Source organism: Tinamus guttatus, unplaced genomic scaffold (assembly GCF_059628265.1).
Source record: "Tinamus guttatus ecotype Peru unplaced genomic scaffold, ASM5962826v1 Tinamus_guttatus_pri_ptg000169l, whole genome shotgun sequence".
NCBI classification, from domain to species: domain Eukaryota; kingdom Metazoa; phylum Chordata; class Aves; order Tinamiformes; family Tinamidae; genus Tinamus; species Tinamus guttatus.
In genome coordinates this window covers 2,471,474-2,488,936 of record NW_028288703.1, presented here as the reverse complement: position 1 = coordinate 2,488,936, position 17,463 = coordinate 2,471,474, and the positions used below count along the sequence as shown (strand labels likewise).

Sequence of the window (17,463 nt, the reverse complement as noted above, 5' to 3'; positions counted from 1 at the left end):
CATCATGTTTTGTGCCCTCCCATCAGGAGTTAAGCCCTGCTTGCCAGCAGTTAAGACTGTCAGTACCCTCACAGAAAATTTATTTTTCAATAGCAGGCTGTATAAAGACCTTAATGGGTTCAATGAGGCAGAAAAAAAAGAAAAGAAAAGAAAAAAAAAAAGAGTAAAGGGACAGAAGCAGAAAATAAAAGAGAAAGATGTGTGGAAGAAAAAAAAAAATGGGCCCCATTGTAGGAGCCCAGGAAAAGGAACTAGGCAGCAATGATTGTATCTCCTGAAGTGTCTTTTGTTTTAGCCTGAAGTAATACCAAAGAATAGCCCTTCGGAAAGGCTTTAGCACTCTGTCCAAGGCAGATCTCTGTATTCAAAGGGGAAAGTAGAACACTCATGAGATGCATGCAGAATTCCTGCTATCCACTGCCTGTGTGAAGTTTTAAAACAGCCACTGAGAGTTTTTTTTTTCCACTCTCCTGTTCACTGAGCATTTAAGGGCATCTCAGATTGTTAATAAAGGAGATTTTTCTGCCTCTCCTTCGAGAATGGTTTTCTCAAAATTCTTTTTGGCAGTAAGGGAAAGTATTAAGTAAATAAACTTAAATTATTTTTTCATTATTTGATTCCTTCCAGCTTTACCTTAGCCACAGAGATTGCCTTTTATATGAACCCTTACTCAGATCAGATCTAAGCCCTGATCCACAGCCCAAGCAAGTCAGAAGTGTGTTTCAGAGCACTGAAAGACAGCTCAGCACGCATGCGCATGTGAGAATTTGGGGGCAGAGAAGTCATCTGATTTATCTAGCTGAAGTATGAAAAAGCAGTGTGAAAGAAAGGCCAGGTGTGATAATTCAGCAATATTTGCTTAAAAATTAAAGATTGCCAAAAACCACAAAATAAATTCAGAGATGAACATATCATGCTAGGAGAGACTTATTTATTATCTGGATAAAGGTGACATATATGGATTTGCTCCTTCCATGATATTACCAACCACTTTTAGCCCATTATTGAAAAATAAATGTATAGACACAATTAAAAAAAAAAAAAAGAAAAAAAAAAAAGGAAGACTTCAGAAAGCGAATAGTTTGTCATTTGGTTTTCTGATGACCTCTTTCATTCCTCCTCTTAGAGACCTTAGGGTCTCCTGGCATTTCTGCTGTCCTTCACCAAAAGAATTAGCAAACAATACCATGCAAAAGATTCTTGAACAGGAGCCAAAATATAAGAGGATCTGTGTAGTCCAGTTGATGGTGGTGGGAATGTTAGGGCTACAGCATTATTTTGAGTTGCATGAGACACTGCTTATATCTATCCTTAATAACTCTTGAGGTTTTATGAAGTTATGCTTTCGTATTGTTATTAATATATTTTGTCCATTCCCTAATCTTTTCCTGGGGGTTCAGAAAGTATAGGAATACTGCTATAGTTGGCTCTTGGTTTGTGCATTTGAAATGTCACTTGCAACTTTTCTTCAACAGGAACCTACAGGGTACTTTTAGCTCTCAGTGCAAGTGCAAATATACAAGAATTGGTATCTTTTTATAGCACTATTCTTAGTTTTGTATTTCTTCAGTGAAATGAACAGATAACGTTTCTTTATTTGCATACAGGTAGTTTGTCCTTGGTGGACACTAATTTATATAACTTCAAATGATCAGCCCATTCTTAGCAATCTACAAAGCATTTTGTGGGTGTCCCTCCCCATGACATTATATTCAAAGATACTGCAGCAAGTTTCCCCAGGGGAAGAGCAATCTCTTTAGGTTCTGCAGTCAGGCCAGATTTTTAGTTTTATCTACAATGTACAGATGCCTCTTTAGAAGAAGTTTTGCTTTGTTTACCACACTGCTCCTGTGAGATTCACAAACTTGAATTCTGTATAGTCTCTGGAGTTGACTAACATGGACTGAATCCAAACTCAGTCTTAAGAGTGAGAAAGCTTAATGAAATAAATTGCTACATGAGCAACAAAGGCAGCGTCCGGCAGCTGCTGGTGCCCTGTTGGTTACTAAGACACATCCCAGAGAAATGAGTTGGCTACAGTTTAACTGTTCAGCAGAAATGAATAGCAGATACATTAAAAAAAAAAAATCTTTTTAAGCTTGATTGCGTCAGACCGCAGAAGTGGTGTCCTTTGCTGTCTACATAACACAAAAAATTAAGTAACTGGACTGAAAAAAAAATGTGTTTATTATTATCTCAGATAACAGCAGTTCAAGTCAGCAAATATTACTGTGATTTAGCTTGTTTCCCACTTGGCTCTAGCCTCTGAGGTTAGAATCTCAATTTCCCAAGTCTTGGATGAACAAAGTGAGATGCTTCTGTTCCCAAAGACTTTGCCTTCACATCCACGTAGCAAATATCCAGGGATCTGTGTTGAAGTGACAGTAAAAGGAGAAAAGAGTATTTGCCTAATATAAGAATAGAAACCTATGGCAAAAACACACTCAAGTCAGACTGTTTTTTAGGCCAGTATCTTAATTGTGTGAACAGTGTCCTACTCATCGTATCAGCTTATCTTCTCACACTGTGAGCCTTAGCTCCAAAACACAATTAAATGGTAGCATGCTTTGTCAGATATTCTACAAATGGGCCTTGAGATGATTTAAAAGTTTTATTTAGAGGTTATAGTGAAGAGAAAATACAGCACAATAAGCCTGTAGGAGAAATATTAGTTTAGCTACCTGTATCATAGTAATGTAGTATCCATAAGGAATCGAGAGGGAAACAATTGGGGAACTGGAGGACAGGGGTATTTATTAATTTTAAGTGGTAAAAGTGTTGTTTTTATAGGTATTATAACTGTTACTGCATACATAATATAGCAAATGATTTATGGTAAATATATCTCTGTCACCATAACTGTCACTATGGCGGTAAGGACCTATATGCCTATGCCTGAGTGGAATAAAAAGGAACAACTTTTTGTCATTGTGTAGGTAGAAAAACACACACCTTTATTCAATAATAAATTATAAGATGTGTATTATCCTATGAAATATCTGAATGTCCCATGTGCAAGACTCTTTCATGATTACAAAATTTATCAAAGAAAGGTTTGAGACTGCTCTAGGGATGTTATTTATTACATGCTTGTTTACAAGCTGGCTACTGGCTGCCCAGGATTAAGTAATGATGTGGTATTTCTAGAGAACAGTGTGTGGTTCTGGTTAGTAAGTCATTTAGGGATGACCTGAGTGCTTGAAAGACAACTAAGGAAAATGAAGCAGGAGAAGCAATCAGTCTGAGTGGGAGATGGCGATGAATATTTTGGTCAAACTCTAGTTCTCTTGAAAATCATGCTTCACTGAAACATTCTCCAAAGCATCTAATAATTATATGAGGATTACATTGACCTGGAAAACCCAGTTGCATGTTCTGTGCCATGAAGTCAGAGAGCAAACCACCCTCTACTGTCCTCTGAATCACAGCAGAAGTGACAGAGATTTAAGTCCTTAGAAGGATCTAGTCAATGATTTGGGGTTGACTAAAGTCTTACTTTTTTTTTTTTTTAAACCTCTTAAATAATTTCCTGCCATATTCTGGCCTTCATATCTTTATCTACTTTGTGAATGAAACATTTTCAGAATATGTAAGAATCTACTGACTGGAGGACTTGGTAAGAGCTTGACTGGCATGTCTAGAGCACCTAAGAAATCAAATCCATTTAGTGCCTTACAAATTTTTTGTTTCTGCCTATGTAAATATAGTAACAAAAATGGAAATTTGTAAGAGATGAGTTCGGGCCACTGGAAATTCTTCATAGAAATGTGATTTATCAAGAGCAGTCTGATACTCAGCCCATAAGATTCAGGTTTTTGAGTGTATGTGTACCTAATACCAGTATCTGGCTTACTGTATGTAGTGGGAAACAAGCTGGCATTTAGAAGTCTGAAAATCTTGGAAGGTTTTGATTTATAAAAAGCTTGAACTTTTTAAAGACCTTTTCAAAATGGAAATAAAAAACCCTCAGCTGATTAATTAGCCCTAATTTATATTTAAAATTCTTCCTGAGTGATTTTTAAAATTGACTTTTACTTGATTAAATAGCAGTCTTTGATTTTGAGGTATTTGTGGTTCTGATAATGGCCTGCTTAATGGCAGCTCTGCATAAATACTTTTGCTAGAAATAATGAGCTCAGCCAAGATGCTGAAGTTTGCATCTTCCCTATCCGTACTCTTCTCCATGCTCACAACCACGTGACAGGTCTTCTTGTTCGTACACTAGATTGTAAGCAAATGCATTCTTATTCTAGGTAGTCACAGTTACAGGGCACTAGGAAGCAATATTTAATTGTTTTTTTCTACTTCCACACTGTCCGATTTATGGAGGACATTAAAATTAATTAATTAACTATTCTCCTCAGGCAAAAAAAAAAAAAAGAGAGAGAGAAAAAAAAAAAAATCTATATAGGTGCCTGTAGGGTACGGCGCTCGGAAGATCTCGCGATGTACGGGAAGAATAGGGAACTAAGGCATATGCCATATTAGGTAAAGAGCAACGCTTATTGGCTATATAGGCATGCTTCCGCCTTTGCTACCTTTATAAGATCCAGCCTGCGTATATTAAACGCCATTTGCAGCATCCTCATATTGGTGTCTGTGCTCTCTGGCCCAGGCACGGGTGGGACGTGCCTGGCCGCCTCGGCGGACGGAGTCGATTGCCAATGTCAGGCAACAGTGCCAGTAGTGGCTCTAACAGACCACCTTTTCTTTTGGTTATCTCTTTTGAATTTTCCAGTGGTAAAATTGTATCTGCTTGTCAAACTGTAGTGCTCATTTTGCGAAAGGTTTTCTGGATCTTTCTGATCTTGAAAATTAGAAATTTTATACCACACACCTCCTTTGGAACCACAGAATTGTTTTGGGCAGACATTTTTTATAATTGTTAGGATTTTCATGTTGTGCATAATTATTAATAATGTATTTTTCTAAAAAGTAATAAATCACCTACCTTACATTTGCTTTTAAATCCAGTTAATATTGAAAATGCCTCTTTTGAGTTATGATTTGTGTATCCATAGAAGCAATAGGGTAGCAAATAGAGTAGCAAAAGCCTCTTTTCAAACACTGTATGAGAAATTTCACAGAAAACCATGGTAGTTGAAAAAGAGCATCTTCCATAGATCATGCATCATCTGCAGCACTAAAAAGTCTGAATTTGTGAAGTTGAGAAGTGACTGGAGAAGCAGGATGGCTGGCTAAGTGTAGCATGCAAAACTTTTTGTTCTTAGTAGAAATTGTTTCCATATTGACAATGACTAGAGCACCTCTGCAGAGATACCAGAGCTGTTGGACTGTAGTAGGAAAATTATATTTCTGTAGTCATGCTGATATGCCTTTCTGCATCAACATTGAAAAGCAGAATAAAAATTATTATTGCCTTTCACATCTATCAGGCAACCAAGCTTTTTATTGATAGCATGAGTGTACTGCAGCGAGCATGGTTTTGTCCCCAGCTGCCTGCCCTGTATACACAAATCTTGTAAAGTCACTGAGATCTGAAGGTTCCTCAGAGGTTTTATCCTGACAAAGGCAATTGGTGGTTTCAGTTCAGTTCTCGAGAGGTTTCAGCATCCTCAAAATAGCTGTGAACAGTCAGCAAGCTAAAAACTCTAAATTTAATGTTAAGGATGTACAGGGTATGGAGACTGTTATAACAATTCAAATACTGATTTCAGGTAATTACCAGCAATATTTTTCATTGATATTGCCTTGGTATAGCCTAAGGGAGCCATAGAGGGTTTCAGGGGAGGGAGATTAACAAGGCATTAAGCTTTTCAAGCATTAACTAAAATATATTTACTCCCTATTAAAAAAAAAAAAAATAGCTTTGCCTTATAGCGTTAATAAAACCAAACACCTCAGCTTGCAGATAAGCATAGACTTATTTTTCTGTTCTTTAAATTCTGTGATCCTGTTACAAGATGAGGACTGGTCAGTTATTAAGTGTTAAATAAAACCATTATATTTCCATGTTTGTACGAGGATTCTTTTGTTTGTTCTCCCAACTAGCCTATTGCAGTGGCCCACTCTACACAGGAGTTGTCGCCATTTAGAGCTTAATTTCATTGGTGTCATGCAGAAGTACTGTTATTTCCTCTGCTCAGCCAGGGGGGTTGTACTAGACGATGTGAGGTCCCTTTCAACCTCGACCATTCTGTGATTGTGTTACCTTATGTCGGCAGATGATTGTTAAAACTTACCAGCCAGGGAAAACTGTTTTGCCCATTCAATGCTTGTTCACTTATGGTTTCTGCAAGCATAAAGCAAAGGATTAAAGTTCACTAGTTCCTATTCATGACTAATCCTGTGAAGAAGCTGTTGTGATGAATTGTGTAAACATTGAGCTGGCACATTCTGTAGTAGCTGTATCCTGAGAAATCTGTTTTTAGTCTTTTAGATTTGTATGGCTCAATTCATTGCATGAAGGGGTGTTTCTCACTCTCAACAGATCTATGATGTATTTTTCTACATTCTCTCACAAGCCAAGCCACCTCAACTTCAGCCTTTGTACTATGATGTGGCCAGGATGTTCAGAAGAACAGTCTTTCTTTTAGGCCAAAAGAGGGGCCAAAATTTGTACCTAAAGTACCAAATTTGGACATGTAAGGGTACTCAGGTGTATAAAAACGCACATTGGCAGTGCAGTTAGTTTAATTCTCAAGACCTTCATGGCTATTTATTCATGAAATTGTTGCATAGTTTGATACCTAGATATATTTACCACTTCAGTGATACATAAGCATCTAAGTCTTTTGTGGTTTTGGCACTGAAAATTGCAGTACTGAAATACATGGCAGTTAAGAGCACCAAAAGCTGCTGAAAACCTGTCCTCAGGAACATTGGTCCTAATGTACATCCATGAAGCACCTAAATCCAAGAGCTACTGGTTCTCACAGTAGGTGCCCTTCTATGTTCTTATCTCTATAAATAACTTTGTAAACTTGTCTCTCAGCTATATTGCAATAAGAGAAACTTGGTGTAGAAACCGGCATGCTAGAAATTTTTATTTTGCTTCCAACTGTTTAAACATTAGCATTGCTCTGACAAGGGTTTAAAAAAAAAAGCATTTTGAGCTTTGGAATGCAAATTAATGTAGCAAGCAATTAAAGTCAATTAAAACAGGATACAGTGCAATTAGAAACAGTTGTGTTCACATTTATATGCAGAGAAGCTTGGTAAATTGAAAGGAAAGTAAACAATGCAGGAAACTTTTAATGCTTACAGATGTGATGATAATAATGGCATTTGGTTTCTAAAGCATCCCATCCTTCACCTCAGGAGCTCTGAGAAGCATGATAAATTGAGCATGGCAATTCATGCACTGGGCGCAGTTGCTTAGCATCCTGGGGGACTTGGACATCTAAGTGTGGTGGCCTTCTCTGCCCTCTTGGAACATGGTGTACTTTGTTACTGGCTGCAGCAAGAGAAGCTTGCATTTCTAACACTCTTGTAGCTTTATAAATGTTATCAGTGACAAAATATTAACAGCAATGTTAGCTGGCTCACAGGAAAAGCCTATCTTTGCCTCACATGCTTTCCTGCTGTCTCTTCTGTCATTGTTCTGGATAACCGTATTAGTTCTTGTCAGAAATGTTGAGCCAATTTTCTCCCTATTTACAATCCCTTTGCACCTGGCAGCCAGAGAGGGAGAGTCCTTTTTCCTGTAAAGCTGTGGCACAACTGCCAGCCACAATAGTTTCCTCATGATAAAAACTACTGGGAGTTGTGGTTCTAGTACTGTGGTAAGCTGTGGATGGACTACAACAGGTACTCTGAAAAAGAAGATACAAAATTCAGATGGCTTGTAGCTCTATGAGTCTGGCTGGCTGCTGTGGGAGTGCAGGTTATTAGGCAAGAACACTCTTACCTTTTCTGTCACGGGTGTAGGGATGAGCGGCTTCTACTCTTCTTCCATGATGGAGCTGAATGAGGAAATGCACCCAAAGGAACTTGGGAATAATATGTGCTTCTATAAAACAACCTTTTATATGCTCATGTAAAAGGGTTCAAAGGCAGTGGGAGGGTGCTCAGGATAGCAGAGACTGAAAACCTTTTAGTTTTAGTTAAGGAAGCATGATGCAACAAAACATCATTCTTTAACTTGCATTGCACTCAGGTGCAGTAGCTTCCATGTCATGACATGTCTGTGACTGCTGATTGTCCTTATTAGAAGCTGCTGTTCATTTAAAGGAAGTGGAGAAAAATACCTGGCAATGAATTAAATGTAGAAACATGAAAACCAGCCACTGGTTTCTCTGTTCTCTCCATGCAGCATATGGCCATAAGACTCAGAGCAGCACCATGTCTGTTCCAGGAACTTCCTCTCATTTCTCATTAAAATGACAACCCATTTTTATCTGACACTTCCCTGTGCAGAGCAGTCTGTTTGGACATGGTCTGTTGGACCAGTTAGCTACAGTATGCTTTTCCACTAGTAGTGAATAATAATAATAAATAGAAGCGCAGGGATCAAGCTTTCCGTTTTGTATTTTTATTGATTGGTGAATTAACCAATTCACACTTCAGAGACTCATAGGAATGTTGTGGTAATTTCCATTTTCTGGAAAGATTATATTTTCAAAAAGGATAAGGTCCACAGATCATGAATGCTCACCTCCAATTAAAGTGAGTGACAATGAAGTATCTAAAAGTGTCCTGGACAGTTGGACACATTTGTGTATTTGCAGCATGATTTTTAAGCACCTCCATTCTCTGAGTGTGCCAACTGAGGCACCCTTAGGAAGGGTTATATCTGGAGTTAAATATCCAACATTGTCTGAAATTCATGACTCTGACTCTTATGAGTCATGGACAAGTGTTTAAGAATCCTGACTGTCATGGTGCATGCTCTGATGCAACTCTTCCTTTTATATAAGCCAGCAAATAGATTTTCTTTTTAAAATATTTGGTTTTGGTAGTATCTTTGATCAAAGGACTTCCCCACTCTTGCAGCTTGTTAAGTCGTTTTGGCTTTTGCAAGACATGTATAATACCTCATCGTTTTAGGATCTTATACCTACTTTGCACAGGTGAAAATGAATACAGAGGATAATGGAGAAGTAAGTTGAAATTATTACTCTATTTAAAGGAAATATAGTGAAATAGAATCTGTCATTTTATCTATCTCAGACTTGGAATAGCTAGATATTGCTCTCAAATATATGTTTGTGTATTAGAAGCAATTCTGCTGTTTTTTTCCCAAAAAGAGATTTTTTTTTTCAAAGAAGCACAGTTGTTTCCCATGCACAAAAGTTTCACCGATTTCTGAGTTAAAAAAAAAAATAAAGACCATATATATATGAAACTGGAAACTTCTGATTTTGAGTGTTTAGAAATCTTGTTTGAAGGTGCTCAGCGTAAGTGTAACTTACAGGTTAGGTTGTACGATGTTGGCTTGATGAAATGCTAATTTTTCAAACATGGCCATGCAGATGACAGCATTTTTTTAACATATGAATTGCTCGCTATTATGAGTCAATTCTAATGTATCTGTGCAATACTGCTATTGTGTACTGCTATGCTAGAGTATAGTATCTTCTTAATTGTAACCTAAAGAGGGTAAGTAATAGGTGAAGAGAACTTCCCTCTGTAAGAAAGTGTTTTCCTGAATACCTAAGTGGTTTAGAAGGGAATATTCTTGGGGGAAAATATACCCATAGGCAGGGGGTCATCAAAAGCACTCCAGATCTTCTTTAAACGCCCATATAAGGTTTATATGTTATTATCCAATCGAAAATGAATGCAGAAGTGAGCTTTTTTATTTGCAGTTAGAAGAAAATAGTTTTCTAATGTTTGTTTTTTCTTGTTAGGTTGTATATGTAACAGCCACATTCCCTTATATCATGCTGATGATTCTTCTGATTCGTGGAGTAACACTTCCAGGGGCATCTGAGGGGATAAAATTCTACTTGTACCCTGACCTTTCTCGACTGTCTGACCCCCAGGTAGGTTCATACCCCATGTGTTTATGTTTATTGCTGACTGGTAAAAGCTGCAGTGTTCTTGCTCACTCTTATTTTTTTTTTCTTTTTAAAATTTGAATACACATAATTGCTGGATATTTGCTCATTATTAGGGATTTGGTGTTATGGATAGGGTTTTAAAACCATCACTGCTTGCAGTCTTTTGAGAGAGAAGTGCCCTGGCTTAAAAACCCGAATTTTCATAGGTGCTTGGTGTATGTGTTTAGTTCCTACTGCTGAGGAACAAGTGTATTTTCAGCAGGATCAAATTTACTTGAGACTTACCCCTTTTAAATAGTACCTTTCTGTGCACATTACAAATGTAAATATCAGTCAAGAGTAGAAGAGAAATTTGTTGTTCTTGATGCAAAGGTTTCCAAGCATGAAAGCAGCCATGAAATACTAAAACTAGGAACTGTGTTTTTTCAGTTATTTCAGAAGTAGAGATGAACATGTAAATACTGGTTTGAGTTGACTCTTGAGTGACAGGTGAGTACAGTAAAACAATTATTGTATATCGCTCCTCCAGAATCAAAGAGGGAAAACAGCACAAACTCCACAAAGTTGCATACAGCATTTTACTTGCTTGATTCAGCAATGTGAAACTTACTAGACAGTGTTACTTCTGAGGCAGCTATGATATTAAATGGATCATAGGATGGAGATTAAAAGTTTGGGAATACTTGTATAACTTAATTCTTAAGTGCTCACCTAGACCTACCAAGTTATTAGACACATCTGCAAAAGTACTTTTTGCCCAAGACAATACAAACACTGTTCAGATAACTTTTTTGAAGCTTCTGAAACCACTGACCTCATAAAGGTCACCTTAAAGAAGTAATATTTATATAGAGAAAAGGAGGAAAGAAAAAGCTATTTTAAATATTGGAAATTGTAGAAGAAAAATGAATGATGTTGCTACCTTTGAGCTTAATGGCATGTTCAACGTTCAATGTCAATCTCTTCCTGATTTTTGCTGTTAGCCTGGGTGGCAGAAAGACCTGTGGAGTCAGGGCTTCTGTACAACTTCCTAACCACTGGGGTAGGTTAAGCTTGCTTAGAGGTATCTTCAGGTCACTTTAGAAGCTAACAGAGTAGCAGGGAAACCTGGTAGGATTACATTGCTCAGTCTTGACTACTGTCATGTTTCTGACAAATAGTTACCCACAGCCTCAATAAAAGTGCTCACTGGGCTTTCTTTTCTTGTACTGCATTATGCTGATTCCTCTAATGCTGAATTCCTCCACTTGCAACCTTTGCTGACCTAACGTGACCAGGAGGGAGGCTTCCTGCCTGAACCTCACTTCTTCATTTGTCCCGTGATGTGCCTGCTAAAAGGATTTGGGCCTGTATGTGGATTTTCCACATGCCACTGGCATCCTTACTTCTGTTTGCTATTGAGGGAGGACACGCAAGTTGAAGGAATTGTCAGGTTACAAGAGGGGTTTATATGCTTATTTAATACTTTCGTTTGTAAAGAAATACGTCGTTGCCATGACGATTTCCAAAGCACATGGTATTATTCAAAACAGTCTTTAAAGTACAAAGCACTTAAAAGCCATGTGTGCATGTATCTCTGTGTCCCACGCACACGGCTCAGCTGATATTAGAATGTCTTTTGGGAAATGTTGTGCTTTAACAAGTGAGCTTTTCATTCTATTTGAATATGGCTTCTGCTGATACATTTCTGTGCATCAGCCTTCACTATTGTCAAGACCTTTTCTTTAGGAAAGAAGCTGAAATGGGATATAATAGAGACTAACTGCAATATAGGTGATAATATGGTTTTTGAGATGATGTTTTTTCCATTGAAAAAATGCTAGTTTGTTGAAGTTGAACTATTTCATTGAGACAGATCAATTGAGGCAGAGTTCTTGAAGAAATATTTCTGAGTTAGCAGAGAATTATAGTCATTTCTGAAGAAAGGAAAAAAGTTTCACTTCTCAGTCTTAAATCTAGAACTTGACCCAATTCATTAAAAAAAAAAAAATTGGTTCAGCTCTATTGCAACTTTCATTGCTAACAGGATAGAGATACAAACATTTTCAATGTTATGGAAATGTAGAATTTAATAATGTTCCAAAAATATACACCACAAAAACACTCCCGAATTCTTTCTAGAGGCCTTGCAAAGCAGCTAGTAGAAGACAGCTGAACTAACCTTGGCATCTGTGCTCCCATTTTTCATCTTCACTCTTGTTTATTTGGTTTTGCTCCGTAATATCAAAGCATAATGCATGTGTACCAGCAGAGGTTGTTTTCTTCTTCAGCTGGAGGTCTGTTTAAATAATGCTCCAAGGAGACTGCTGCGTATCTGTATTAGGAAACCAGTATTTGAACCACACTGCCAACTATGTTTACTGTGGATTAAATAAATTAAGTTTCTCTTCAAGGCTTACTTTAGTTTGAAGTTCTTGCAGCTTTTGTTTTGGTGCAATTTGCATTCCATGGTCTGTTACAGCTTTCTAAGCAGCTATTCATCTGTCTTTTCAGTTCTTCTTAGCTTGCAAGTGCTGTGTTCTCTATTTCATTTTTATATTCCATCTCTTCTGCAAACTGGATCCTCTGGGTCTGAAAATGCCATCTTTTGTGCTGTGTATCTGTACAGCTCATACCAAACATTTCTCCATGATAGTGGAGTACTATATTTAAACTTCAGAAATGCTCTCTATTTCAATAGCAGTAAGGCCTCTGTAGCGTTCATGCTCAAATTGCCCTGATACATGTGTGTCTACTGCTATTCAGAAGATGAAGGTGCCGCTTATAGCCCAAACATGGGTTCTTTCCTGAGAAAGAGCGTCCCCCACCCCCCAAAAAAAGATTTTTACAAAGTTAACAAGATTCCTATGCTTTCTGTGTGCAACTCTGACTCAGAATATTGTTCTGGTTGTCCCTCAACAAATCCCAGTCTCCTAGGGTGTAGCTGTATTTGTATGTGGCACTCAGTGCCTTTTTGGAAAGCATTGCTGCTATCACAGAAGTGTTCTGGCTCTCTAAGATGGGATTTTCCAAACACGTACACTGAAGGACTTAGATCTCTGATTAAGGGACTGACAAACTTGACTTGGAACAAACCTCAGGACTAGATAAGTCTGACAGTACAAAGATGACTCCTTTTCTCTTACATTGCTTCCACTTCAAAAAATTTCTCTCTGCTCTATTTTTGTAGGAAAAAAGAACATTTTATTGCATTCCATACATAATTTAGGAAAAAAAATACTTTTAATAGAAGTGCATTTAGAATATGCACACATTAAAAAATGGTATTTTCCCCTTAAAAATACAACAACGTTTGAAAATCTGTGCAGTAATGTCATTGTGATTCCTGCAAGAAGTCTGTAGCAGTGAGGAGAGGGAACCTAGTCTATGCATCCTTGGAAGACAGCAAGTACAGCAATTGTGTCGCCATCTTGAGGCCAATGGTAACTGTGTTTTAAACGGCAGAAAAAAGAGAACAATCTTACAGCTTTGAAAGCAGAGGTAACTGTTGAATTTGAACACAGGTCTTAAGTCTCTGAGAAAAAGAAAAAAAAGAAAAAAGTTCTTAAATTTAAGCTTGTAAAAGATTGATACATCTGAATCAAATTCTACTGTTTGCACCATCAGTACTAGTAACTGAGATTTTAAGTTGCAAGACAAGCACAGATATAGCTTGATATAGTTTGGTATGATGTTTATAAACAGTTTGCCCTGCAGTGCAGTTTATGATCTGTGCAATGAGGAACTTTTTCATACTACTATTTTTATAACTTTATATTGCAAATTATTTATGTGGTTTTAAAGAATAGGAAAAGCACTAAAATACTGTAGTGGAAATACTGTGTTCTTAGCAAAAGTACAGAGGTTTTTCAAAGAGAGGACTCATTCCTGGGAGTTAGACTGTTCCCACTTGCCCCCTAGAAGGACTAAGGGCAAGCCTAGGACAACATTTCAGTCCATTTGCTGCAGGGAATTTACTTACTGCTTCTCCCCAGTGAATCTGCAGAACAGGCTTTTGGCATGTACAGTTCAACATATGAAGACATACCCAGGGTATCCTCCTGCTGTGCAAAAAGATGACTCTCTGTGATGTATGGAACAGGTAGGTAGTTGTTTACCACATAGGTCATTAGACTGTGCAGAGGCAGAAGGTGTCTTTGGGCATAGCATGCTGAAGGTGCAGCCCAGATGGGAATCGCCATCACTAAACCTTTGCTGCCTATGAGTGAATGTGCCTTGGCTTCATGTCTCAACGTGCAGATCTGGTTTACAGCAGCATAATGTTGCAGACTGGCTTTTCTTTGTAGCGAACAGTTTTTAGCAAACCAGTCACTATTTGGAGCCTTGGGCAAACAGTTTTAGTCTCCTTCCCCTCTCTACCCCTTTGCTTTTTGCTCTTGCTACACAAGCAGCACCATGCTGGGTCGTCAACAGCATATTTTGGCAGTTAGAAGAGACTTGTTGAAAAAACAACATTCTTCATGGGGGTAGTTTTTTTTTCAGGGATTTTAGGCCCCATGAAATCTCTGCCAACTATCCCTATAATCTCTTAGGAACTTGGCAACTGAGAGTGTCATTTGAATTGCAGGGAAAGTCCTTTTGCACTTAAATATTAGATGATATGGCCAGAGAGATACACCACTGGAGGGAGACAGGATCCACACTTTAGCTCGGTGAATTGACATAACAGGGAGAGATTATCAATGTTTACAGTGGTGGTAACTGAAAAGAAGCACCAGAAAGGCCAGAAGAGCCATTTTGCACTCAAATTAATAAATCTTCACAGGAGCATTTGAAGAATTGCTGATAATGAGACTGGCCTGTCAGCTGCTCTAGAAGACTTCTTCCATCAAGAGAAAAGTTACAGATAAAATGCAGTTTATTTCACCAGAATGTAGAACTTGTGAATCAAAGAAATATTCCATACTATTTTTGGGCACTTATGAGTGTGTTTATGATCCCATATAAAAGCACGCACTGGAAAAAAAATATTTTTTAAATGCTAACAACTTTCTAATAAAACCTTAGGGATATAGTCTAGAGCAGTGAGAGAAATAAAGAAAGTGTGTGTGATGCTGGTTGAAGGGCTTACTACACGCAAAAAATCTGTCACATACCTTTTAAAAATGGGATGTTCTTAAACATGACTCTCTAATAGAGCTGCAGAAGATAATGCTTTCTCTTCCTCAAAACATTTCTGGTTGTTTTTTTTTTTAATGTTGATCCTTGAGCTAGAATCATACTTGAATTCTCAGAACATTTTAGCAGAGGCTGGGCCGAGATCTGCAGAGCAGAAAAGCAGTGATGGTCAGGTATATTGTGTGTATGAGCATTGCAGAGACCCCATGGTGAAGCTAAGGCCTTACTGAAAATGGACTTGGTTCGCACCCATTATTTTTTCCTCAGAACTTGCCTATAGAAGGCTGCTGTAGAGGTTCTCCTCTGCAGTTACTATTCTCTTTATTAATGGAAATACCGCAACAGGAGGAAGGCAGAGGCAGACAAAGATGTCTTCCTCTGGGGCAATATCAGGTGGTTGGGAACTGCAATAAGATGTGGGCTCTGCCTTGTCATATATAGTTTCTTTGGGACACTGGTGCATAGGTGTGTGCATTATCTGCAAGGGCAGTGTGGGAAAGAGAGAAAAAATGAGAGAGAAAGGAGGGGGAAGGTAGGAAGAAGGTGGGCAGTGACTGATGGCACATGCTGGTGTATTGTGACAGTGTATGCAGGAAAACAAACTGCCTCTCCATCATCATGAGTGCTGCTAGCTCCCAGACTGCTCCGATCCAGGAGAGCAAACTGGAAAGAGAAGCATATCGGAGGTTATGACTTCTGACGCTCTGTGCTCTGAATGTCTGGGCTGAAGAGTTCACTCTTCCTTTGTTACAGATAAAGCAGCTTGACTTTCTATTAGTATACTCTTTTAGACTGTTGTAGCTGGATTGCTTGTCAACTATTTTACCTAACTTTGCGTAGCTGCTGCTTCCCTCCTTTAAAAGTCTCTGATAATCTAGCATTTGGTGGATATATGCACCAGAATCTTGGCTGTGAGGAAAAAAAAAGTGCCATCAGAAAGGCAAATGGGTGTTTGGTCATTCTAGTGCCAGCCAAACACCGCTGCTGCAACTTAGGACTCTAAATGAGATTAAGGAAAGAAAGCATTTGACTGATATAGAGAGGGTACCTCCTACTAAAGGGGTAAAATGAATTGAGTAAATTTGTTACAGTCTTGGCAGGAAATCATCAGATGTTGAGGCAGGTAGAGGTGCAAGTTCACTGCACCTCTATGATCTTTCATTTATGTATTTTCAATCCATCTGAACCTTTTCGTGTCCCATAGTAGAGCATCAAGAAGGCAGAGCTTGAAATCCTACAGAACGGGAGGTAGGAACTGCTTCCTGGTGATTTTGTTTACTGATAAGTTCTGTGTTCTCATAGTGATGTGTTAGGTTTCTGTCAAATTCAATTCTAAATAGTAAAATATTAATACTGTTTTGGTCTGAGAGATGTCCAATATCTATTCTATAAACTGGATTAAATTTTAACTTTCACTATATAGTCTGTGATGGGTGCAAGTAGAAATAAGAACTGAGTGTGCTTTATCAAAAGACACACTCCAAACATGGGACAAAGTATGTTGGCAGTAAGTGAGAAAGGAAGCGGACAAAAACGTAATTCCTTTTTGTTCTTTCCGTTCTATTGTATTGAGCAATGTGCAATGGAGGTTTCAGGCAGAAGAAAATTGTCCTTCAGATGGAGGGGGAAACATGTAAGAAGTGATCTGAGGCACAAGCACAGCATGTGCTGGAACCACCTATGTGTCACCCTATGTTGCTGGATAGGTATGAGCTAAATTCCAGACAGAATATTGTTTTTTTGAGTATTTTAGATAGTCATTAAAAAGACTACTTAGAATATCAGGAAAAAAAAAAGTTTGTTTTCTAAATTAACTTCTCTAAAGCAAATCCATCACAAGGAAGAAATGGCAAACTGCAGCTCTAAAATTGTCTCACTTCATTACTTTACTTTCCTCTTTCCCCCCTCCCTTTGCATCTGTTTGTGAAAATTATCCAGGGAACAGATTCTTATATCTGTTTTTTAATACTGCTTAAGATCTGAGCTAGATTGGCTAAGTTGTTGCTCTCTGCTTGCTAGAACAGATTCTTGGCATATAAGTGTGATTCAGGAAAAAATTTTCAAGCTGATTCCAGCTACCTTTCATCAGCAATAAAACTCTGAGACACCTAGTCTGATCATACCTGGGTACCACGCTGGACTCCTGCGCTGGAGTCTTAAACACGCAGCCTCGAGGGCAGTGCTTGCTGTCTGCTTGCATGTGCCGTGTGACTTCCTTTTTTTGGCTGGGAATTTATGACAAGTGTAATCTGAAAATGTGGGGAGGGATTAATTTAAAGCATAAATTAATTGTTCTATGAAAAGTGTAAATTAATGACTTACCATTCAACCTCTGATGAAATGCAAAGCACAAGAGGCTAAGGGAGAAAGCAATAGAGAG

The 17,463-nt window shown here is 38.2% G+C and overlaps 1 protein-coding gene across 1 annotated transcript in view; it reads left to right on the top strand.

Annotated features, from left to right (window-relative positions):
- Positions 1-17,463, top strand: part of SLC6A11 (solute carrier family 6 member 11) — a 68,300-nt gene that overhangs the window by 24,454 nt on the left and 26,383 nt on the right. Inside the window, exon 7 of the mRNA XM_010217313.2 lies at positions 9,813-9,947. Coding sequence (XP_010215615.2) covers positions 9,813-9,947 — 135 coding nt within the window. The remainder of the gene's footprint in view (positions 1-9,812; positions 9,948-17,463) is intronic.